We start from the raw sequence: 24,358 nt of genomic DNA, 5'->3' as shown, positions 1-24,358 counted from the left end.
GAGCGCATTTCCTTTTCACATCAACACGGAAAAGGGCATTGTTTCTTCACTTTGTTCAAGAGAAAACGGACGCCCAGAGAGGTGACGCGATTTGTCCAAGGTCACACAGCGAGCCAGCGGCCAAGTCCGCATTGGTCCCAGGGCTGCCAGCCCCCAAGCCCGCACTCTCCCATGTCGCGCCCGGCCTCTCTTCCACCCTCCCCCACTTTTCCCTCTCCCCTCCCTTCCCGCGGCCGCCCCGCCCCACCCACCTCTCCCTCCCTCCCGTTGGCGGCAGCGGCGGCGGAGCCACGTGGTGGGGCCGGGAAACCGCGGTCGCCGAGCGCCCGGGCTGCTGCCCCAGCTGGGCAGTGCTGAGCCGCGCCGCGCCGCGCCGCGCCGCGCTCGGTGTCTGCGCTCCTGGCTCTGCGTTCCCCGCCAGCCGCCCCGGGGCAGGCGGTGCGCCCGATCGCCGGCCCGCCAGACAAAGGAGGCGCGGCGCGGCAGAGCCAGCGCGCGGTCGGACGGACCATGGGCTCGGAGCGCGGGCGGCCGGCGCCAGCCCTGGGGACCCGGGGCTCCCGGGCTCGGCCCTAGGCGCTCGGCCCCGCCGCCCGGGGCGCCCAGCGGAGAGGACGCGGAGCCCGCGCGGTGCGGAGGAGGCGGCGGCCGCCGAGCGAGAGGGGACGCCGCGGTGGGCGGCCCGCGCGGCCCCGGAGCCATGGGCAAGTGCAGCGGTCGCTGCACGCTGGTCGCCTTCTGCTGCCTGCAGCTGGTGAGCGCCGCGCGGCTGGGGCAGGGTGGGGCGCGGCGGGGCGGGGTCCTGGGGGTGCGGCTGGGGTGGCGGCCCCCGGAGTGTGTCCCGGGCGGGCGCCTGGAGGGGGGTGGCCCGGAGTCCCGGAGCGGACGGGCGGAGCCTGCTCCTGCTGGCCCGGCTGTCTCTTTGTGTGCGCTCCTCGGCTGTGCCCGGCGCTCCCCCGGCACTGCACGCACGGCTCAGCGCGTCCTGCGCGCGGGTCCCCTGCCCGCCCGGCGCCTGCCCCACGGTGCGAGTGGCCTCCTGCTGGAGGACGCGCTGAGGGGCTGGCTCTGCGGGGCTGGGGGTGTGTCCCTCCAGGTCGCGCGTGTGCGTGGCTCTCTCCTCGGGCCCCTGCCGCCCGTCGCCGCCCCGGCGTGAGTGTCACAAAAGTGCTCCCTCCGGGTTCCTCTGTGATGTGTCTCCAGACCGTTGACCATTTCTGGGCCATGCTCATCATAGACTCCGAGAACCCCTCAACCCTCTTTTGTGCAGTTTCTTTTGTGCCTCCTTTCATCCTCTGGGCTGGGCAGCCGGGGCCGCCCCCCTGGAGGAGGTGTCCAGGAACTGCCAGGTCCCGGCTGGCGTGACCTCACCTGGCGCCGGACGCCCCTCCCCGCTTGCGTGCACCTGGCCACGGAGGCCGTGGGTCATCTGCCAGCCTTCAGCTCCCCCAGAGCAGCCGGGTGGAGACAGGCAGGTCCGCTCCTCTGCCTGGGCTGGCACCAATCGCCTGGGGACACTTGAGTGCCCCCCGGGAGCGTCCTGGGGACTTGTGCCTCCTCCCTGCTTAGAGAACTCAGGTCCTTGTCTCAGGAGGCCTGAAGAGTGAATTTGGAGGCCGAGGGAAAGCAACGCTGCCGGTCCGGTCAGGCGCTGGCAGTGGGACTTGGGAGGGTGGTTAAGGAGAGCTGGGGTCTCTTGCCCACCTTCAGCTCAGGCCCAACCATGGCGGGTGGGGGGGCGAGGGGACTCCTGAGGAGGCAGAACTCTGTGGGAGTGTTGGGGAAGCTGGACTTGGCGGCCAGGGTGTCCTCTCTTGCCCCACCCCCACCCCCAGCAGGTGCAAACGATAGTGGGACGCTCCAAGCCCGGGTGTGTAGATCTCAGCTTTCCTCTTGCCTCTCTCCGCTCGGGGACCCCAGCCCCAAACACGCCATCCCCAGACCTGTCCTTTTGGGCCATGGTAGAAACAGCCCAGGCTCAGAGCACTGTAGCCCTGCTGCCCGCAGTGGGAGGCTGAGCGGTGCCTCCGGTCAGTGGGCTGCGCTGTCTGTAAATGGGGTCCCCGTGGCCTGCGGAGCCGAGAACGCCAACTCCAGAAGGGCCGCCGAGATTGCCTGTCTTGTTGGCAGCTAAATCTCCAGCCGCTGGGCCGGGGCCTGGCACTCCGTGAATATTTGCAAAATGAATGAATCTGAGAGTTGACAGTTCCTATCATGGCACAAACACCTGCTTTATCTACTTTGAGGATCAAAAAATGCCAAGAAACGAGAAACTGCTCGGAAGATTCTGTTTCTATGTTTGTTAGTGTCTAAGACCTTGAATGAGGGTGGTTTCTTTAATTAGAAAACAAATATATCCTGGAAAAATGAATAAATCAGTAGATAATTGGAGCAGAAGATAAAGGTGAGCGTCCCCCCCCAAAGGTAAACCTGCTAACAGTGTGTCCCTCACTCGCAGTCCCTGTGGACGTGGTGACCACAGGGACCCAGAGGGGACCCAGGCGGCTGACCACAGCCTCTGTTGCCTTCTTGGTTATGAAGTAGTTGGTTCTGCGCCTGGGAAGTCCAGGGCTCCTTGGGGTGCTTACTGCTCTGCGGAGAAGGCAGCCTCCCTGCCTTCACAGCTCTCCCTGGCTGGGCTGCACCCACTCGTCCCCATCACACAGGGGTGGGTGGGGAACGTCTGGCCCGTGGGCCGTATAAGGCCCCTTGAAATCACGTGGTCTGGCCTTGCCAAGGCAACCGCAGGCGGGACTCAACATTCACTACATCTGTAGCAGGCTCAGTGTTAAGTTGGTGATTCTGTGTGGCCCGCAGATGGTGCCATAACAGACCCGAGTGGCCCTGGCAGAGAAATGGTTGCCTACCCCTGATTTCACTAGCGCGAGGGGCTCTGGAGTGGGGACACCTGTGTGGGATTCCGGCTCTCCCATGGCCTGGCCTGGTGGCTTTGGGCAGCTTGCGAGTGTTACAGGAGAGAAGGGGGGGGAGGCCGGTTGCCCAGGGAGACCCTCCAGCGGTCCCTCTCCCTGAGGGCCTCTGCTGCGGGCAGCCTCCACAATGTTCCCCAGGCCTCTGGAAGTCCCCAGCCTGAGAGGGACAGGGCGGCTCCGTTTTCTCATCCCAGGAACTGGGTTGTCGGGGGAGGCGGAACTAAGTGTTTTGCAACTGAGAACGGAAGAGGAGACACTGTGCCACTCTGCTTTTTTTTTTTTAAATATTTTATTTATTTATTTGAGAGGTTGAGTTACAGACAGAGAGAGGGAGAGACAGAGAGAGAGAGGTCATCCATCCGCTGGTTCATTCCCCAAATGGCCACAACGGCCAGAGCTGGGCTGATCCGAAGCCAGGAGCCAGGAGATTCTTCCGGGTTTCTCACCTGGATGCAGGGACCCAAGCACTAGGGCCATCTTCTACTGCTTTTACAGGCCATTAGCAGGGAGCTAGGTTGGAAGTGGAGCAGTGGGGACCCAAACTGGCGCCCATATGGGATGTCAGCACTGCAGGTGGTGGCTTTACGCCATAGCGCCGGCCCCCACTTTACTTTTTTCAAATGGAGCTCATCATTATGACAAAGCAGGCCAGCTCTCTATACTTCTGTAGTTGGGATAGATCTGCTTGGGTGTGGGAGTAGGAGGTGAGGGGTTATGGAGGTTTGGGGAAGCAGGCAGGCCTGTGTCATTCGGGTGGCAAGTGTAGGATAGTAGTTAAGGCCCTGGAGTTCAACAGGACAGAACCGGATTCCAGTCCTGGCTCTGGCAACTTCTGTGTGGTCTTAGGTGAGTTACCCTCTCTGAACCAGTTTTTTATCGTCTGTTAAATAGAGCAAAAATAAATAGCTCCTTACTGTTCGCATTGTGGTGAGATGAAACCCACGCAATGGAGGTAGCACCGTGCCAGGTACAGAGTGAGCGGTAGCTTTTTATTTTTATCGTAATGATTCATACCGTGGGAAGATGCCCTGAAATTGTGGCTCCCACGTGTCCAGGTGCCACCTGCAGCAGATCGTTGGGCACTGAGCTGAGAGGCAGGAGGCCTGGATTCAGATCCGCTTGGCCACTACCATCCTGCCCCTTCGGGAAAGTCTCTTCCTCATGCTGAGCCTTGGTTTTTTTGTCTGAAAAATGGGAAGAGCCTGCCAGCTTTGCCTGGGACTAGAACTGATGTGTGGCCTGCCCTGGAGGTTTCTTTGCATCCTGGTTGGTCTGGTTCTGTCCTTTGGGACCTTTGCTTTTCCGTGTCTTGAAGGCTTATTAACACGAGTCCTAATTGTTACTCCTTTGCCTTCTCCCTCCCTTGGCCAGACCCTGCCCTTTCTTCTTTGTTTGCCTCTTTCCTGAAACCTTCCAGGCTACTCTGTTCTTCCAGTAAGGGGATGAACCAGGGAGCTTTGCCCTAGGGAGTGGTCATCAATTTCTTCATCATCATCATTATCACTCCCATCTCAGGAGTCCTGTGCTAAGCACTTTATATGCATTACCTCATTTAACCAAATGAGCTTACATATGTAAAGTGCTTGGCAACGCGCCTGGTACATGTTAAGTGATCAATAAACTTTAGCTCTTGGACTGTTTGTGTCCTTATTGTCTGTCATTCCACACAACGGGGTGGATGTCTTTATTACCCCCTTTTTCGGATGAGGAAATTGAGGCTCCCTGGGCCGCTGAGGTTGGCCCAAGGTCAGTGTCAGCACAGGGTAGGAGCGCTCTTCTGCCTGAACAGACATCTTTAACCAGCGTGTCATCTCGAACGGGTCCAAGCCTCAGTTGGACCATCTGAACATGAAAATGATGTTTCAGTAGGCTCACGCATTGCTGTGCCTTAGTGCCTGGCGCTGTGAGCCGAGGGGCGCTCCGTAACGTGTCACTGCCACGGCTGTTCCGGCGCCAGCTTCTGGGTGACCTTGGACACACGCACCTGCTCTCCTGCACCCTTGAGCCTTGGTTCCTACCTCACAGAGTTGTAGAAAGGGCTTCCTTGGGCGTACGCCAGGCACACAGTAGGTATTCAGGAAGACACTGCTTTCATTCTTTCCCCTTCCGGAAAGCTCCTTGCTTTCTGGAAGGTGGTGGGTGGACGAGGGGGACAACAGGAGCCCGGGCGTGCAGCTTCCAGCTGAGCTGCAAGTAATGGTGTGAAGCCTGGTCAAGCTGATTGATGTCGTTATTAGCCACAGTGATGGTGAAGGCCAGAGGGAGCTGGGCTCCGGCGGGGGCCAGCTCCTGGCTGCCTCGGCACAGCTGGCTCTGCGCTGGGCGCCCGAGGCCCTTCGGCCAGGCTGCAGAGTCTGGAGCATGAGACTGTCCAGGCCGCTGGCCCCTTTTCTTCTTTCTCCGTTGGGTGAAGTGACACTGTCCACTCCCTGGTGCAGATGGACAGCCTGAGGCCAACAGCCCTCGTGGCCCTTAGGAGGTGGGCAGAGTGAGGAGGGGTGGGATTGGCCCTGCTTCTGCTCCCAGGCGGTGGGAGTGGGGATGGATGACGTGTAAATCAGTTCCCTGTAAACGGCAGCCGCTCTCAGATCTGCCACAAGGGGTTAAGAGCACTGCCTGGGGTCAGGCAGACCCTGCTGCTTTGCTTTGTGACTTCCAGAAGGTTCCTTAGCCTCTCTGAGCCTCTGCCTCCTCACCTGTAAAGTAGTCACAACTTGGGGTAGCCGCCTCTACCCCCTGGCAGCTGGGGGGATTTGGTGAGATGATGGCCGGACAGCACCTGGTACGGCGCCCGGCCCGGGGAGCTGCTCCCTCTGTCTCACTGTTGTTGGCCTGGAGACTCAGACATGGGAAGTCACTTCAGCCCCATCTCTGCCTACGTGAGAGGCTTTTAGTGATCAGGGTCATCCCTGTAAATACTCCAAGGCTTCATTTCTTCATGTGGAAAATACGGGGCCCAGGGTGGCACTGTGACATAGTGGGTAAAGCCGCTGCCTGCAGTGCCGGCATCCCATATAGGTGCCAGCTTGAGGCTCGGCGGCTCCACTTACAACCCAGCTCTCTGCTGTGGCCTGGGAAAGCAGTAGAGGATGGCCCAAGTCCTTGGGTCCCTGCACCCATGCGGGAGACCCGGAGGAAGCTCCTGGCTCCTGGCTTCAGATTGGGCCAGCTCTGACCATTGCGGCCATTTGGGGAGTGAACCAGCGGATGGAAGACCTCTCTCTCTGTCTCTGCCTCTGCCTCTCTGTAGCTCTGCTATTCAAATAAATAAATAAATCTTAAAAAAAAAAAAAAAAAGAAAGAAAGAAAAGAAATACGGGGCCGTGGGAAAGCACAGCAGTGAGGGTCTCCTCCGTCTGCTGCGAGCCGGGCCCTGTGCCGGGCACTTTGGATGCCTTGGTTCTTGTCCCCTCTGGCTTGTCCACTGCCACGTAAGCAGTAGGAACAGACTGAGGAGTGAGGCCCGGATCTGGGCTCCCAGCTCTGCCCTGTGTGCCCCAGTGCTCCCTGCTGGGGGTTGCAGCGAGGCTGGAGTGGAGGCTCTGCCCGGCGTGAGTCCCTGTTAGGTGACTGAGGATCCTCGGAGCTACTCCAACGCCCCCTCGCCCCATCTCAGCCCGTCCCAAGCTCTGTGTTGGGTTTAAGGAGCTGTGGTGCAGGTTGAGAAAAAGTAACTCCGGGAAGAAACTACTTGTGTGGACAACTTGTCACTCCCATAACTACTCTGTGAGTTAGGTGTGGTGTTTTTTTGTTTGTTTTTGTTTTTTAAGATTTATTTATTTATTTGAGAGGCAGTGTTATAGGCAGAGAAAGGGAGAGAGAGAGAGGCATCTTCCATCTGTTGGTTCACTCTCCAAATGGCTGCAACGGCCAGAGTTGTGCCGATCTGAAGCCAGGAACCAGGAACTTCTTCCAGGTTCCCTATGTGGGTGCAGAGGCCCAAGGCCTTGGGCCATCTTCTGCTTCCCCAGGCCATTAGCAGGGAGCTGGATTAGAAGTAGAGCAGCTGGGACTTGAATTGGTGCCCATACAGGATGCAGGTGCTGCAGGCAGAGGCTTAACCCACTACAGCACAGCGTCGGCCCCAGGTATGGGTTTTATACCCATTTACTGCTGGACATACCGAGGCTTGGAAGAACAGAGTGCCTTCTTACAAGGGCCCAGGAAATGAACTCTCGATGAGTCATCAGGGGAAAGGATCCGAGAAGAACTGTTAGAAAATGTGGATCAAGCAAGCTGTGACCAGTGATCACAGGGCCTGTCTTCCAGCGTTAGGAGAGGTGAGTGACGGGGCGCAGACTGAGACCACAGGCATTTTTTTTTTTTTTTTAAGTCGTTCCAGGCCATGGAGGGGTGGAGCTGACTCTGGGCCATGTCCCAGTGCCTTGTCTTCCCCTGCTTCAGGCTGGAGAGGGATGCTGCTTTGTTCAGAGACTGAGGGAGAGAGAGAGAGCCCCAGCCAGCAAAGCCAGCATCCCCAAGAGTCACCTGCGTCTGCCAGCGCTGGGGAGTGGGCGCCGAGGTTCAGAAGAGCCGTTCACCACGGTTTCAGGATTGAATGGATTACCTCAGCCTCCCCTGCCCCTTGGAGCGGCTGGCAAATGCAGAGGCAGGGAGGTGGCCTAGGGAGGGCCTGGGCTCTGAGATCTGGCTGTGGCTTGAGTTCCAGCTCTGCCTCTTTGTAGCTGGATGCCCTTGGGTAAAACACTTGACCTCTCTGAGCTCTACCTGCACTTCTCTAAATCAGGATAATGATAATCTGCCTGGGAGAGTTGTGGGGAGGCTCCTTAGTGATATGCAGAGGGGGAGCTCCTAAAGACTTTGAATCATAAATACCCAGGCAGTGAGACAGCAGGTGCCACATGCGGGGTGGGAAGTGGAGAACAAGTCCCCCCCAACTTGTGGAAGGCCCTCGCTGGGGCAGTGGTTCTGCTTAATCTGTGTGACCTTGGCCTTGCTGTCCCTTGGTCTTGTCTGCAAAATGGGAATAGTAAGAGCACCCACCTCATAGGAGAGTCATGAGATAAGGCAGGGGAGCTCTGGGCAGGGGCCTGGTGTCACCTCGAGGGAGGCATGGTCCTCCCCGGGCCTCTGACCCTCTGGGAAGGGAGCCGGCTGGGTTCATTGTCACCTCAAAGCACCCTGCCAGCTGTGTCTGAATGAGCAATGAGCTCCCTCCTTCCCAGGAGGAGGTCAGAGTCACTGCTCTCACCTTGCTGCAGGCAGTGGTGATGGATGGGGGAGCTGGGCCTGGGGCGGGGAGGATACGCAGCCTCTGATGGCCTGCTCAGGGCTGCACACCTGGGAGTCCGGTTGGCAGGGCCTCAGCTGACCTCTCCTTCCCTCTGTCTGCCTGCCTGGATGAGGGCGCTGTCACCATCCCAAAGGCCTTGATGGCATCTGTGTTTGTAATGTCGCGTCTCAGACTGCAGAGTCAGGGCCGGGAGGTTCTGCCCCGCACTAGCCGCTGGGGCACCGCAGGTGTTTCTGGAACTCCAGAAAGACTAAGGCTCCGACACAGAGAGTATGAATTGCTACCGGCTAAAACCCCATCCCGAGCGGAGCTCAGCTAAAGTGTAATGTAAGTGCCAGGTGGGATTCTAGGTGCTAGGTCACCAAAGGGCCCAAAACGTGACATCTGCTGCCAGTCAGAATCCCAGGGTTCGTGTAGTCGCTCGCCTTGCAACTTTGAGCCGGCCCTGGACCTCTCTGGGCCTTTCCTTGCATGGTCTGTGAAATGAGAAATCAGGGGAGGGAGTTGGGGTCCGTGGGTGGCTTTCACACTCTACAGAGGCTCTGCAGGGCTGGGTGGGGCTGACGAGCAGGTGGTGAGTCTCCTGTCCCTGGCGAGGAGTAAGAATTCACGTGTAAGATGAATGACTATGTGGGCACCAGGCCCCTTGGAGCCCCCAGATGCTGGTCCTCGGGCCAGTGCCAGTGGCATAAAGTGGTATCTTATTCTGGGTGATGACAACTGTGAACATTTTTGTGCTCTTACTGTATCCCTTTGCTTCCTGCCCCCACTTTCAATCCCACAGCACGACTGAGCGCCTGGCACAGGGGGCAGGGAAACAGGCGAGCGCAGGCCTTTCCCCTTTGCCTGCTCTGTCACTCCCTGCCCTCGAAAGAAAGGCAGCCCTGAGGTTTTCAGGGTAGGAATTGGCTCCTAAGCCTTTCTTTTTGGGGGTGGCGGGGTAGGTTCTGCAGCCCCAGCCTGAACCAGAGATGTGGGTTTTCAATTACACAATTAAATGCACAATTAGGCATAATTACCAGTGCTCAGAGCCCGAGACTGCTCATAATAGGCGTGTAATCTACTGCAGCCTCTGTTTATACTACTCAGCGCGCTCCCTAATGATGCCAGGATGCCTTCACACTGCACTGTTGCTATGGAGACAAGCCCGCCACCACCAGGCGAAAGCTGACAAATGGTATTCTGGTCCTGGGCCCCTGGATTGCTTCTGAGGTCTCTGCAGCCAGCCCTGGGGTGGAGGGGCTGGCCAGGTGGGCCAGGAAGGCAGGTCAGCCCTCCTTTCCTCTGACACACCCTCCCCGCCCCGGTCAAAGCAGCCTTGGCATCGCCAAGGGTGGGCAGGGAGGGGCACATCAGTGGCCTGGGTCAGCAAGCCCTGAGCACGACGGCCCAGGTGCTGTGAAAGTTCTTGTGGTCGTCCCTTTAAGCGTTGTCAGTCTCGCAAGGAAGCCAAGTCCTGGACAGGGGCCCTGCGGACACCTGGTTCCCAGGTGGGCCTGGTGGGCCTGGCTCTGCTGTGACCGTGATCTATGACCTTGGGGCAGTCCCTGCCCCTCTCTGGAGAGCTCTGTTTTCCTGTTTCACAAGTGGACTGTGGGGTCTCTGCACATGTTTTTGTCTCGGAAGTAGAGGAGACCTGTGAGCATTTACGACACGCGTACATGGAGTAGCTCAGCCGTCCTCACAGGGGCTCTTGGTGGGGGGCACGGTTGTGACCCCCACTTCACAGAAGCAGAATCTAAGGCTGGGGGTGGCTGCATGGGGTGGTGGCAGGGCAGTAAACAAACTCGGCCCCTCTTCTCCCCCAGGCCCTGTGCCTTCACATGGGCCCACTCGTGTCGTCCTTGCGGGAGCCCTGCAGGTGGGACCATGTCCTGGGTGAGGGCTGTGAGGCTCAGAGTGGCAGAGTTGCTTGCCCAGAGCCACACAGCGAGGCAGTGGCAGAGGTTGGTCTGACTGGTGCCAAAAGCCAGGGTTCCTAACTTGGGCTTCCTAGTGGAGGTCATGAAGAGGCAACAAGACTTCCCTCAATAGCACGTACCAGGGCCCCCCGGTGTGGGCACTGGCTTGGGCCCACCTGTGAAGGAGGCATCGAGTCCTAGAGTCCCTCAGACCCAGCACTTCACTTTGACCTTGAAGGACACGGTGGTCATTTTCTCCTGCTTCAGCCCACCCCCACCTTGAGGAATAGAATTTGGTCTGATTTGATTGATTGATCTGAAAGGCGGTTAGACACAGAGGGAGAGAGAGATCTCCCACCTGCTGGCTTACTCCCCAAGTGCCCACAAGAGCCAAGTGCCACGGCTGGGGTCAGGCTGAAGCCAGAAGCTAGGAATGCAACGTAGGTCTTCCATGCAGGTGGCAGGTCCCAATTAACTCAGCCATCACCTGCTGCCTCCCAGGTACACGTGAACAGGAAGCTATTTGAAAGCAGAGTTAGAGAGAGAGAGAGAAGGAGAGACAGAGAGATATGTTCCATCCACTGGTTCACTCCACAAATGGCTGCAACAGCCGGGGCTGGGCCAGGCCAAAGCCAGGAGCTTGGAACTCTGTCCGGGTCTCCCATGTGGGTGGCAGGGGTCCAAGTACTTGGGCCATCTTCCACTGCCTTCCTAGGCTCAGAAGTGGAGATTAGAAGTAGAGAACTGGCCGGCGCCTCGGCTCACTAGGCTAATCCTCCGCCTTGCGGCGCCGGCACACCGGGTCCTAGTCCTGGTCGGGGCGCCGGATTCTGTCCTGGTTGCCCCTCTCCCAGGCCAGCTCTCTGCTATGGCCCGGGAGTGCAGTGCAGGATGGCCCAAGTGCTTGGGCCCTGCACCCCATGGGAGACCAGGAGAAGCACTTGGCTCCTGCCTTCGGATCAGCGCGGTGCGCCGGCCTCAGCAGCCATTGGGGGGTGAACCAATGGCAAAGGAAGACCTTTCTCTCTGTCTCTCTCTCTGACTGTCCACTCTGCCTGTCAAAAAAAAAAAAAAAGTAGAGAACCGACGCTGGCATTGCAGATGGTGGCTTAACCTGCGGTGCTACAACGCCAGCCCCCAACACGGTATTTCTGGACACTTACTCTGTGGCAGCCCCTGGGGACACAGATGGATCAGTGCGCTCCATCTTGCCACTTAATGCGTGGTGTCTGGCAAGTCGCACGACCTCTCCGTACCTTACTTTTCCACCTGTGGTGAAGGCAACAGCCTGTGTCTTGCAGGGTTGTTGGCAATGCAAGCCACCGCAGCTACCCCTCATCAAACCCGCACCATGTGCCAGGCCTCGCCAAGGCCATGATGATATGCCTGGAGCGAAGCTTCCTAACACATCCGCTGTCACCTGCATTTAACAGATGAAGCAACTGGAGGTTCAGAAGGCTCAAGTGCCTTGCGCAGGAGCTCGCAGCCAGTGAGTGCCAGAGCAGCCATCTGACCGGCAGGGGTCCCGCCTGCCTGCAGGTGTCACCCAGAAATGGATGGATATTCCCCTTGCCACTTTCCTAGGTCTGCTTAGAGAATGAGACACTGGGGTGGAGGGGCGGGGACAGCACCCACTGGCGACTCCAGGCCTGGCTAGCTGCCTGACATCCTGGCTTAGGTCTGGGGCTTCTGAGAGGGGCATCAGACATCACCCCCACTCTCACTTTTTTTTTTAAAGATTATTTATTTATTTAAATGTTACACAGAAAGAGGGACAGAGATCCATCTTACACCTGCTGATTCACTCCCCATATGGCTGCAGCGGCCCCGAAGCCAGGAGCTTCTTCCAGGTCTCCCTCGTGGTGCAGGGGCCCAAGCACTTGGACCATCCTCCACTGCTTTCCCAGGCCATAAGCAGGGAGCTGGATTGGAAGTGAAGCAACCAGGACTTGAACCGGCGCCCACACGGGATGCCAGTGCACGCAGAGGCTTTCCTTGCAATGCCACAACACCGGGCCCCACCTTCACACTTTATTGCTGAGAAAACTGAAGCCCAGAATTGGTGTAGGACTTGCCCAAGATCACAGCACAAGTCCGGGTGGAGTTGGGATGGAGCCCCTCTGGATGCTTCTCTCCCCCGCCCCGTCGGACTGTTTGGCAGAGCTCTGGGGGCTGTGGCTGGGGTGTGTGCGCTTGAAGCTGCACAAGCACTCGTGGGGCAGGCGCTGGCACGGAGAGATTTGTGGATCAATAAACAGCCCCGCCCGCTTCCTCTCTCTTCATTTATTCATGAACTCTGAACTCCTTGGCTCCAGAGAAACTGCCTGGAAGAAAGCAATTAGAGCATAATTACAGCCACTCCTATCATCAGCTCTCAGTGGGAGGGGAAGGGGCTGCCAGGGGCGTGGGGAGGGAGGACCTGGGAGTTCCCTGGAGCCCCTCACGGCAACCCCCAACTCCGCACCTGCTCCGCCTCCCCTGAGTCCCAGGCTCCGAGGGCCCTGGGCGGGGCTGGAGGACCTGCTCCCCAGAGGCGGTGAGGTACTGATAAGGACGGGCCCTTCCAGGCTGGGCTTGTGGGGTCTTCCCTGCCAGAGGCCGGGCCAGGCATTCAGGAAAACTGAAGCGCACCCTTGGCTCCTGCTTTCTAGAAATCCTCTTCCCAAGACTGCCAGGGCCACAGGAAATGTAAATTACCTGGAGGAAGCAATTACCAGGCCGGACTCCATTCATTGCCCAGGGACGCACAGTAATAACAGGACGCGCAGTCAAGATTGATGGGGGGTTTCTGACCCCAGAGCTGCTGCTCTTCCCCACAAGGTGTCCCACCCACGAGGAGAAGCCCCCCCAGGGCGGGCCTTCTGTCATCTCCCGTGCACAGGCAGGCACCTGAGCCTCGGGGCCGACAAAGCCTGAACAAGGGAACATGGTGTTGGTGCAGGACTCTGAACCAGGCCCCTCCGGCTCCAGACCCTTGAACTTGGCACTCTATTGGGTGCTTTGCTTTCTTGCCTTCCTCTCTCAGGTTGGGCCCCAGGTCTGGGGAGGCCTTGAAAAGCTATTGCATGTGCCCCCCTCCCCAACCCCGCATCCGTCTCCTGGCTGGAGGAAATGCACTGAGCCCTCCTGTTGCTCTCTCGTGCCCTGTGCTGGCTGCAGAGAGGGTGGGAGGGCCTGGCCCCGGGTCTGGGCTCTGGCTAACAGGCCAACCTTGGCAGAGGAAGGTGAAGGCCTGGCAGCTGAGAAGAAGCCCAGCTGTAACCAGGGAGACAGCCCCAGAGCCCTTAGCTGTGACACAGAGGGTGTGGCATCACGACGGGGGGTGGGGGTAGGGCTGCCACCTGCTGCCCGCATGGACAGAGGAGCAGGTGAGGGGCTAATGGAGTTGGAGGAGGGCTGCAGGGCTGCAGGCTCACTGATTCTCCCTCCTGGGAATGCATTTGGGCATCCCAGGACAACCAGGCTTCCTTCTTCCCTTATGCTACCCCACCTGACTGGAGGTTGCCATGACAACTAGCTCCTCATCATTGGCCCTCTGTAGGGCCCTGCCCCCTTTCTCTAAGTGACAGGTGGTCACCGTGGCAACAGGCCCTGCACCCAGCAGGGGCTTGGCTGGCCAACTTTCCGGTGAGGACCTTCACAGCCCACCCTAGGCCGCCCGGCATCCATCCTCTGAGTGATCGCAGCAAAGCGTGGCTCTGATCCTGCCTCCCCTCTGGTCCACCCTGCCCGCAGCTCCCCTCTGCCTTCAGGATGATCCGCTCTCCAGCTTCCCAGACGCTAGTGGGCCGCAGACTCACTTGCAGGGCTTGTGGGCATCCACACTGCTGGGCCTCGCCCCGAGTTTCTGATGTAGCAGGTCTGGGGGAGGGCCCTGGACCTGCATCCCCACCAAGGAGACGCCGATGCTGCTGGTCTGGGGACCACACCTTGAGAATTGCTGGTTTAGACAGACACTGAACGTCTGCCCAGGCTTGCATGCTCACCTGAACTCAACAGCTGTGTGTCCTCAACTTGGGTCACGTTGACCTAAGCAGCCAGAGTCCTTCCAACCTCGGTGCCTTTGCACCTGCTGCTCCTGCCTCTGGAAGCCCTTTCCCAAACCTTTATCGCCTTAGGCCAGCCCATCCCTTACTGCCTCCTCACAGCCCCTCTGTACCCCCACGTCCTCACCGCTCACTGACAGCACCTTGCCCCTCCACCTGCATCACGGTGGGGACCACACACGCTCTTATTTGACAGCCAATCCCTCTGCCTAGGCTGTGAGCTCACTGAGGCCTGGGAACTGCGGTGGCCCTCAGAAGGCACTCAGTGGGTGTGGGAAGCTTGAATGAACCCCATGGTGGCAGCCAGCCTGTGAGGTCGCCGTGGGGTGCGAGGTGCTGGGATCTGGTGGAGGGGATGCAAAGGCCCTGGCCATGCAGGCTCGGGTCCTGTTGGTGGTCCTGGTGCCACCCGGCCAGTGCTACACAGGAAGGGAGGACAGCAAAGGGTCCGGGTGGCTGGAGAGGGCTTCGCACAGCCGCTGGTCAGGCAGGAGCAGAGCAGTCTGCAAGCAACGCACGCGCCTTGGCACGCGCCTCGTCGCCCTTGCTCCTCACTGCAGCCTGCCCTGCAGAAACTGTCATCCCTGTCCTACAGATGAGCAAACGGGACCCGAGAGGGGGATTTGCTGGGCTGCAGTCACAGCCTGCACAGGGCAGAGCTGGGACTTGAACTTGGCTTTCCTAGTGCTAAATCCTCGACTCTCCACCCGGCCCTGGCCTGCCCCTGGAGCCAAGGCACCTGTGTGGCCTGACACTATCCCTTGGGAATGGTCTCCCAGTGAGGATTTGCAGGTTCACTTACAAACAAGACACCTCAGCCTCCTTGCAGGGGACCTGGGAAACGTCAGCTGGCCCTGTCCCCGCCTTCCTCTGGCTGTGCTCCTTGCCACAGGCCAGGGAGTCCACAGAGCCAGGGACCTGCACCCAGAAGCACCCATGCCCTGAGCCCGACTGGATAGTCAGGACCCAGAGCCCCCTAGCTGGTCACCCCCAAGCCCACTCAGGCCTGCCAGGGCCCTTTCAGAGGCCAGCCTGGGCTGCTGGTGTGTGAGCCCCCAGCCCAGCGGGTAGACAAGGAGCGGCTGCTTGAGGGCAGGAGTGCTTGTTGTGGCCATGAGTGTCCAGCCCTGGGTGTGAGCCCCCAGCCAGAAGTGGGAACTCGGGCTGGGCCTGGCTTTCCCAGAGGCCGAATGACACTACTGTCTTCTGGCCCAGAATGCCAAGGAATCAGACACTGAAATCTCAAAGCAGCCCTTCCAGGCCATTGCGGCTGGGTGAGGAGACAGTCCGTGTCTTATCTGGGAGTTGGGAGGCTCGGCTGGTAACTGGAATGCTTAGACCAAGGACACGGAGGCCACTGTGGGGCCCCCTCCCTGGTCCTGAAGCCTCCCCCTCAGACATCAGAGACGGGTCTAGGGCCGGGATGCAGGCAGAGGACCGCTCCCACCCCCGGCCCCCCGTGCCTGAGCAGCCTCCGGCGCTGCCAACTGCTCAGCCTATCGCTGCCTGTCCGCTGGTCAGCAGCCCAGGAGCCATCTGGGCCGACTGCAGTCCCCAAGCTGCCACTCCCCTGTCATCCCCAAGACAGGCCACCAGGGACTCTGGGTTCCTCCAGCGGAGTGAGAGGCTGTCTGGGGCCCAGCCTGGTGGGGGGGGGTCACACTGTGGTTGTTGTGGTTGTCGCGGTTGTTGACTGTGACAGGTTGGACCAGGGCCCAATAGGACAGGAAGTGGGGGGTGGGGTGCAACTGCGGTTTGTTTCTAGGTCCGCTAATGGCCAAGTGCCAGCTCTCAAGCTCCCAGCCGCACCGGGCATGGGTGAGATTTCTCCCATTTTGCAGAAGAAGAGGAAGCTGAGAGGGCTGGAGCCCTGCTGCCCCTGCCCGCTGGGCAGTGACCTGGAGTGAGCAGCTCTGTCTGAGCCTCATTTCACCACCCGTCCAGAGGAGGTGATGGTGCCTGCCTCTTAGGGCAGCGGCACAGCACCTGGCACTTAGCGAAGGCTCAGACCGTGGAGACGCTGTAATTACAGCCAGGACAGCTCATTATTAGGCGCCTAGAGGACAGGTGCGAGTAGACAGGACGTGGCTGGATGGAGGCGTCCCAGGCATAGCATCCTGGAACTCAGAAGCCAGGAGAGTCCCCAGAGAACATCCCTCCAACTCTGTATTTGTCACAGGAGTACACAAGGGCTCAGGGAGGTGGTGGGGCCCCTAAGTCCAATTTTGTCTTCTTTCCTGGCTGCCCCAGGAAAAGGCTCAGCTTCGGAGCCCTTCGTGATCTGTTGCAGGAAGTGGGTGGGTCCAGACAAAAATCCCCCAGAGCAGGTGTCGTGACATAGCAAGGTAAGCAGCCACCTGCAACACCAGCACCTATGTGGGCACGGGTTCATGTCCCAGCTGCTCCACCTCTGATCCAGCTCCCTGCTAATGGCCTAGGACAGCAGCAAAAGGTGGGTCAAGTGGTTGGGTCCCTGCCACCCACGTGGGCAACCTGGATGAAGCTCCTGGCTTCTGGCTTCCTACAGAGAGAGGGAGAGACAGGGAGAAAAATCTTCTGTCTGCTGATTCACTCCCCAGATGGCTGCAAGAGCCGGGGCTGAGCCAGGTGGAAGCCAGGAGCCAGGAGCTTCATCTTGGTCTCTTATGTGAGTGGCAGGAGCCCAAACACTTAGTCCATCTTCTGCTGCTTTACCCAGGCCATTAGCAGAGAGCTGGATTGGAAGTGGAGCAGCCAGGACATGAACTGGCATCCATATGAAATGTCTGTATCAAAGGTGTCATTGTCTATTGTGTCACGGCACCAGCCCCAATTAATTTTTTTAAGGATTTATTTATTTGTTTGAAAGTCAAAGTTATAGAGAAAAAGAGAGAATACCTTACATCCATTGTTTCAATCCCCAGCTGGCCACAATGGCCAGGGCTGGGTCAGGCTGAAGCCAGCAGCCAGGAGTGTCTTCTGGGACTCTCACATGGGTGCAGAGGCCCAAGAACTTGAGCCATCTTCTCCTGCTTTCCCAGATGTGTCAGTAGAAAGCTGGATCGGAAGAGGCACAACTGGGACACGAGTTGGCGCCCACATGGGACCACAGGCCTAACTTGCTGCCTCATAACACCTGCCCTATGCCTCAAAAAAATCTTTTTTTTTTTTTTTTAAGATTTATTAATTTATTTGAAAGGCAGAGTTACAGAGAGGCAGAGAGAGAGAGAGAGAGAGAGAGAGAGAGGTCTTCCATTGCTGGTTCACTCCCTGATGGCCACACCGGGCAGGGCTGGGCCGATCAAAACCAGGAACCAGGAGGTTCATCCGGGTCTCCCATGTGAGTGCAAGGGCCGAAGGACTTGGGCCATCCTCTACTGCTTTCCCAGGCCACAGCAGAGAGCTGGATCGGAAGTGGAGCAGCCGGGACTTAAACCACCACCCATACAGGATGCCAGCACTGCAGGTGGTAGCTTTACCTGCTATGCCACAGTGCCAGCCCCACCCCCCAAAAAATCTTAAAAATAAAATAAAACAAAGCCAGAGCTCCCCCAGCTGGTGGAAGCAGTCAGCCCTTCTGCTGCATCCTGAACGAGAGTGCGTTTCCCCACGGTGTCCGTGTTTCGGGGCAGAGGTTGGCAGGGAGCAGTGGCAAGGACCCATCAGTCCAGGAGGTGCCACAGTAAGTCACAGATATCACAGGAATATGGAGCCCAAATGCCACTGCCGCTGGGTGACCTCGAGGGGGACTTGGTGTCTGGAGAAGGGCGGCTGCTCTCCTGGCGCAGGGGCGGGTCTGGTAAACTCGGGGCTCTGGAGCCCAGGACCTGGTTCAAGTCGGTATTGGCTGCATGCCCTTGGGCAAGCTACTTTGCTTTGTGCTCCATTCTCCCCATGTGCCAGGTGGGTGTGTTGCTGCGCGCGTTAAATGAATCAAAGCATTCTAAGCGTTGGAGAGGTGCTTGGCACATAATGCGTATTAGCTGGTAGCACCTCTTAGAGTGTTCTGGGGATGAAATGAAATGGGACCTGAAAGAGCCGCGCTCAACACCCGCGCACAGAAGTCCGAGAGCCAAGCTCCTGTGCTTTCTCCCCACTCCCCTCCTGCTCCCCCGCTTCCCCCTGGCCCGGAGCCAGGCGGAGATTGCAGGACGCCACTCTGCCCTCTTTCCTCCTGCTCCTCTGCCCTCCTCTTTAATCTTCCATCCTGCCCCTGGACCCACCGAGAGAGAGAGAGAGAGAGCGAGAGCGAGAGCGAGAGAGAGAGAGAGAGTCTCCTGCCGGCTGCACTGCCCTGCCTCCTATTCTGAGATCTTGGGCTGGAGACCCTCTGTGTGCAACCTTGTGGAATCATGAGGCAATGAGCCTTCCTCGTCCGTACTTGGGAAAGCTAAAAGAGATGGTACAGCCAAGTGCGTTTGGCACAAAGCCTGGCACAGGTCAGTGCACACAGAATATCAGCCTTTGTTGGTCATGCTTGTGTCAAGCTGAGAGCCGGGCATTTTGAAAGGAAACCCTGGGTGGGGGGCCTCTCCTGCCATCTGCCTTGGCTCTTTCAGCCCCCAAGGGACACGCCCCCATCCCAGTCCTCACTCAGGGCAGGGCACCTCCCCCCCACACCGCCATAGCAGGCAGGTTACCCGGAAAGGAAGTAGAGACCACAGAGGGGTGGGGGCAGACCTTCGGCCTGTGGGAGGGAAAAGGCAGTGTGAGGGGCTCCAGCAGGCCCCCTCCACACCTCTTCCAGCCGCGGTGTCCTCCTGCGTCCCACAGAGCTAATGGTCCCGCAGCACAGCTCTGAAGGGTTGGCCAGATGTTGGTGGCTGCTGCGAGTCCCCGCTGGAGGAGAGGCAGAGAAAGCTGGGATCCAAGCCAAGGCGGGGACAGTCAATGGTGTAAATGGCCAGGAGGATCCTGAAACCCCGGAGTGGCTCCTGACCCCTGCCCGCCACTGTTGCTAGGCAGACTTCCCCACCTGGCTTTTAGTCTGAGGGAGGAGAAGCCAGAGTGCTTGCAGTTGCCATGGCAGTGAGGCTGGTTTTCATCAGCCTCCTTCCTGGAGCATCAGTTCAGGAGACGCCACTGGATCAGTCTGGAGACTGGATTTTTCCTCCTCCATCAGGTCGCAGGACCAGTGGCCCCAGCCCGGAGAAATGACTTCCACTCCCAGCACAGCAGGTGCCTGATACCTCCAGGAAACTGGGAGGGCTCGGTGCCCCTTCCCACTCAGACTCAGTCCCTGCTACTTGTTGTTTTGTAGATTTTTTTTTTTATTATTATTTGAAAGTCACAGTTACAGAGAGAGAAGAGAGAGATCTCCCATCTGCTGGTTCACTTCCAAATGGCTGCAATGGCAAAGGCTGGACCAGGCCAAAGCCAGGAGCCAAGAGCCAGGAGCTTCTCCTGCACATGGGTGCAGGTGCCAAACACTTGGGCCATCTTCTACTGCTTTCCCAGGTACAGTAGCAGGGAGTTGGATTGGAAGTGGAGCAGCCAGGACTTGAACCAACACCCATATGGGATGCTGGCACCGCAGGCCAGGGCTTTAACCTGCTGCACCACAGCGCCGGCCCCTCCAGGGCCTTCTACTTGCCCAGCTCTCTCCCTGCACAGGTTCTTTGTTCATGCTCCCCCCACCTGAACCTTTTCCCTTTCCTCTGGCCTTGCTGACCTCTCTCCCTCAGATCACAGCCTCAGGAAGTCTTCCTTGACCACTGGGTTCTTGGCACCCTTTCTTTTTCTTTTTCTTTCTTTTTTTTGATAGGCAGAGTGGACAGTGAGAGAGAGAGACAGAGAGAAAGGTCTTCCTTTTGCCGTTGGTTCACCCTCCAATGGCCGCCACGGCTGGCGCGCTTCGGCCGGCGCACCGCGCTGTTCCGAAGGCAGGAGCCAGTTGCTTATCCTGGTCTCCCATGGGGTGCAGGACGCAAGCACTTGGGCCATCCTCCACTGCACTCCCTGGCCACAGCAGAGAGCTGGCCTGGAAGAGGGGCAACCGGGACAGAATCCGGTGCCCCGACCGGGACTAGAACCTGGTGTGCCGGCACCGCTAGGCGGAGGATTAGCCTGCTGAGCCACGGCACCGGCCTGGTACCCTTTCTTCAGAGCACTTGGCACTGTGTGTGTGTGTGTGTGTGTGAGAGAGAGAGAGAGACAGAGGCAGAGACAGAGAGAGAGACACAGATATACACACACTCTGAGTGCAAGCTCTATGGGAGAAACAGCTGTGCCTGAGTTTTTTCTTTCTCTTTTTTTTTTTTTTTTTTTTGTTGAGATAAAAGTCACACACCATCAAATTATCCATTTTTTTTCAAATTATCCATTTTACAATGTACAACTCAGTGCTTTTTGTATATTCACCACTATTTAATTTGAAAATACATATATTTTTAAATTCTGGAATATTTTTATCCTAGGGCTAGCATTGTGGCACAGTGGGCTAAGCTGTTGCTTGTGATGCTGGTTCAAGTCCTGGCTGCTCTGCTCCCAATCCAGCTTCCTTTTAATACACCTGGGGAGGCAACAGATGATGGCTCCTGTGCTTGGGCCTCTGCCACCCACCTGTGAGACCTGGATGGAGTCCCTGGCTCCTGGCCTTGGCCTGGCCCAGTTCTGGCCATTGTAGGCACCTGGGGAGTAAGTCAGAGATAGATCAATCTCTTTTTTTCTCTGTTGCTCTACCTTTCAAATAAGTAAGTAAGTAAGCAAATAAATAAATAATATTTCTGGGCCAACATTGTGGCATGGTGAGTTGAGCAACCGCTTGCAATGGCAGCATCCCATATGGGCACTTCTCAAGTGCTGGTTGCTCCACTTCTGATCCAGTTCCCTGTTACTATGCCTGAGAAAGCAGTGGGAGATGGTCCAAGTGCTTGGGCTCCTGCACCCATGTGGGAGACCTAGATGGCTCCTGGCTTTGGCCCATACCAGCCCTGGCCGTTGTGGCCATTTTGGGAATGAACCAGAGAATGGGAGATTCATTCTGTCTTATTTCTCTCTCTCTCCTACTCTCTCTCTCTCTCTAACTCTGCCTTTCAAATAAATAAACAATTTTTTTTTTTTTTTTAAAGAAAGAATATGTGGGGCTGGCGCTGTGGCAAATAAAGCAACTGCCTGCAGTGCCAACATCCTATATGAGTGCAGGTTCAAGTCCCGATTGTTCCACTTCCAGTCCAGCTGTCTGCTGTGGCCTGGGAAAGCAGTGGAGGATGGCCCAGTCCTTGGGCCCCTGCATCCACAGGGGAGACTTGGAGGAAGATCCTGGCTCCTGGCTTTGGATCTGCCCAGCCCTGGCCATTGTGGCCATTTGGGGAGTGAACCAGCGTATGGAAGACCTTTCTCTCTCTGCCTCTGCCTCTCTGTAACTCTAACTTTCAAATAAATAAATCTTTAGGAAAAAAAAGAAAGAGAATATTTGGAGAATATTTGTATCCTGAAAAGAAACTCCAAACCCACTCACAGTCACTCTGCAGTCCCCCTTGCCAGCAGCCCCAGGCAATCACTGATCTACTTTCTGGCTTTGCCTGTCCTGGACACTTCGTGTAAGGAAGTCGTCCAGTGTGTGACTGTTTTCACTCAGCGGAGTGTGTTCAGGGCCGTGCGTGTCGCAGCGGGTATCAATACGCCATTCCTTTTCATGGCTCAGTAGTATTCCATTGTGCACATATCACATCCTGTTTATCCCTCAGTAGATGGATCTTAGACCGTTTCTGCACTTTTGTTGCTGTGAGCATCTGGGTACAACTTTTATCAGAGCTTAGTTCTCAGGTTTATATTCCTACAAGTAGAAACGTTGGGCTGTGTGATGATCGGTGCTTCACTTGGTGAGAAATCACTCATTGCCACCAGCAAAGTCTGAGAGTCCCAGTTTCTCTCCATCATTGTTACATACATTGTTATTGTCTGTGTTCTTGTTTGTAGCCATCCTAGTGGGTGTGAAATAGTATCACGTGGTTTTGAAGCCCCTTTCCCTAATGACTCTGACTTTGAGCGTCTTTGCACGTGCTGATTAGCCGCTGGAGCTGGCACACCTTGGAGGCAGTGCAGGTGTGCTGACAAATCACCTCCCCAAAGCACACATTGTGATAAAGCGAGTTAACTCAAATTTCCAGTGCACAGAAACGTTATAAAGTTACATGAAGTGTGCAGTAGCATTATGTCTAAAAACCAGTGTGCATACCTCAATTTAAAAGTATTTATTGCTAACAAATGCACCTTCAGTGAATTGTAATCCTCATGTTGGAGAAGAGCTTTTCCTCATCGTTGTTGATTTGAAAGGCACATGTGGGGGCGGGGAGCACTGTGGCATAGCAGGTAAAGCTGCCTCCTGTGGCATGGACATATGGGCCCCGGTTCGAGTCCCAGGTGCTCAACTTCAATGCAGCTCCCTACTAACACGCCAAGGAAGGTGGTAGGAGATGACCCAAATGTTTGGGCTCCTGCACCCGTGTGGGAGACCAGGAAGAAGCTCCTGGCTCTTGAATTCAGACTGGCTCAGCTCCAGCCGCTGTGGCCGTCTGGGGAGTGAACAAGCAGATGAAAGATTTCTCTCCGTATTTCTCTCTCTCTCTCTCTGTAACTCTGCCTTTCAAATAAATAAATAAATAAATAAATATTTCTTAAAAGCCAGCATTATTTTAAAAAGAAAGAAAGGCCTGGTATTGTGTCATAGCCGAGTTAAGCTGCCACCTTCAATGCTGACATCCCATATTGTCATATTGGTTCAAGGCCCAGCTGCTCTGCTTCTGATAGAGCTCTCTGCTTCTGCGCCTGGGAAAGCAGCAGAAGATGGTCTAAGTGCTTGGGTCCCTGCACCCACTATGGGAGACCCAGATGAAAATCCTGGCTCCTGGTTTTGGCCTGGGCCATCCCTGGCTGTTGCGACCATTTTGGGGGGTGAACCAGTGGATGGAAGACCTCTCTATATTTCTCTCTCTGTGTAAGTCTTCCTTTCAAATAAATAAAATCAATCTTTAAAAAAAAAAGGCAGGCAGACAGAAATCTTGTATCTGCTGGTTCACTCTCCAAATACACACAACAGCTAGAGCTGGGCCAGGCCAAGGCCAGGAGCCAGGAACTCAGTCTGGGTCTTCCATATGGGTGGCAGGGACCAAACCCACTTGAGCCATTACCTGCTGCATCCCATTAGCAGGAGCTGGACTTGAAGGGGCAGCCTGGACTTGAACCCAGGCACTTTGATATGGGATGTGGGCATCCCAAGCAGTAGCTTAGCTATTGCACCAAATGCTTGCCTGTTGATGTTGATGTTGACACCTGTGGACCACTCAGGGTGGCAGTTGCTGGAGGCTGGGGTGCCTCTGGTAAACTTATTAAATAAGACGGCGTAGAAGCTGGCCTCGTCAGTTGTTCCTTCCAGGAGAGATTTCTCTGTAGCATGCGATGCTATCTGATGGTGTTTACCCAGAGCAGGGCTTCTTTCAGAATTGGAGTCAGAGGCTGGGCACTGTGGTGTAGCGGGTAAAGCCACCACCTGTGGTGCCGGCATCCCATATGGGCACTGGTTCAATACTTGGCTGCTCCACTCCAATCCAGCTCTCTGCTATGGCCTGGGAAAGCAGTAGAAGATGGCTCAAGCCCTTGGGTCCCTGCACCTGTGTGGGAGACCCAGAGGAAGCTCTGGCTCCTGGCTTCTGGTCAGCCCAGCTCCGGCCGTTGCAACCATTTGGGGGTGGTGGTGAACCAACGGATGGAAGACCTCTCTCTTTCTCTGTCTCTACCTCTCTCTGTAACTCTTTCAAATAATAAATAAATAAATAAATCTTAAAAAACAGAAAAGAGCTGGAATCAGTCCTCTCAAACCAGGCCACAGCTTTCCCAGCTAAGTATTCTTCCAAGTGCTTTACTGTCATTCAGCCGTGTCCACGCATCTCCCCCAGGAGCCGATTACATCTCATGAAATCACTTTCTTTGGTCACCACAAAAAGCAACTCCTCACCCATTAAAATTTTTTTAACTTTTTCCTTTATTTGAAAGAAAGACACAGCCAGCCAGCCAGCTAGGACTGAGCCAGGTCGAAGCTAGGGGTCAGAAACTCAATCCAGGTCTTGAGCCATCACCTGCTGCCTCCCAGGGTGCACATTAGCGGGAAGCTGGAATTAGGAGCAGAGCTGAAATTTGAACCCAGGAACTCAGATATGGGATGTGGGCATCCCAAATGATATCTTACAAGCACTGCACCAAATGGCCAAATTTGATCATGAGGGGCTGAAACTGTGGCACAATGGG

At 56.7% G+C, this 24,358-nt stretch overlaps 1 protein-coding gene across 3 annotated transcripts in view; it reads left to right on the top strand.

Annotated features, from left to right (window-relative positions):
- Positions 1-674: 674 nt before the first annotated feature.
- NKAIN1 (sodium/potassium transporting ATPase interacting 1) overlaps positions 675-24,358 on the top strand; it is a 60,464-nt gene continuing 36,780 nt past the window's right edge. For all 3 annotated transcript variants that reach the window (XM_062193211.1, XM_062193209.1, XM_062193212.1), the window contains exon 1: positions 675-754. In XM_062193211.1, the coding sequence (XP_062049195.1) occupies positions 701-754 (54 nt within the window). In that variant the 5' untranslated portion in view covers positions 675-700. The remainder of the gene's footprint in view (positions 755-24,358) is intronic.

The sequence above is a fragment of the Lepus europaeus genome, chromosome 5 (assembly GCF_033115175.1).
Source record: "Lepus europaeus isolate LE1 chromosome 5, mLepTim1.pri, whole genome shotgun sequence".
Taxonomy (NCBI): Eukaryota; Metazoa; Chordata; class Mammalia; order Lagomorpha; family Leporidae; genus Lepus; species Lepus europaeus.
Note: the sequence above shows the minus strand (reverse complement) of the source record. Positions and strands in the feature narration are given on the sequence as shown.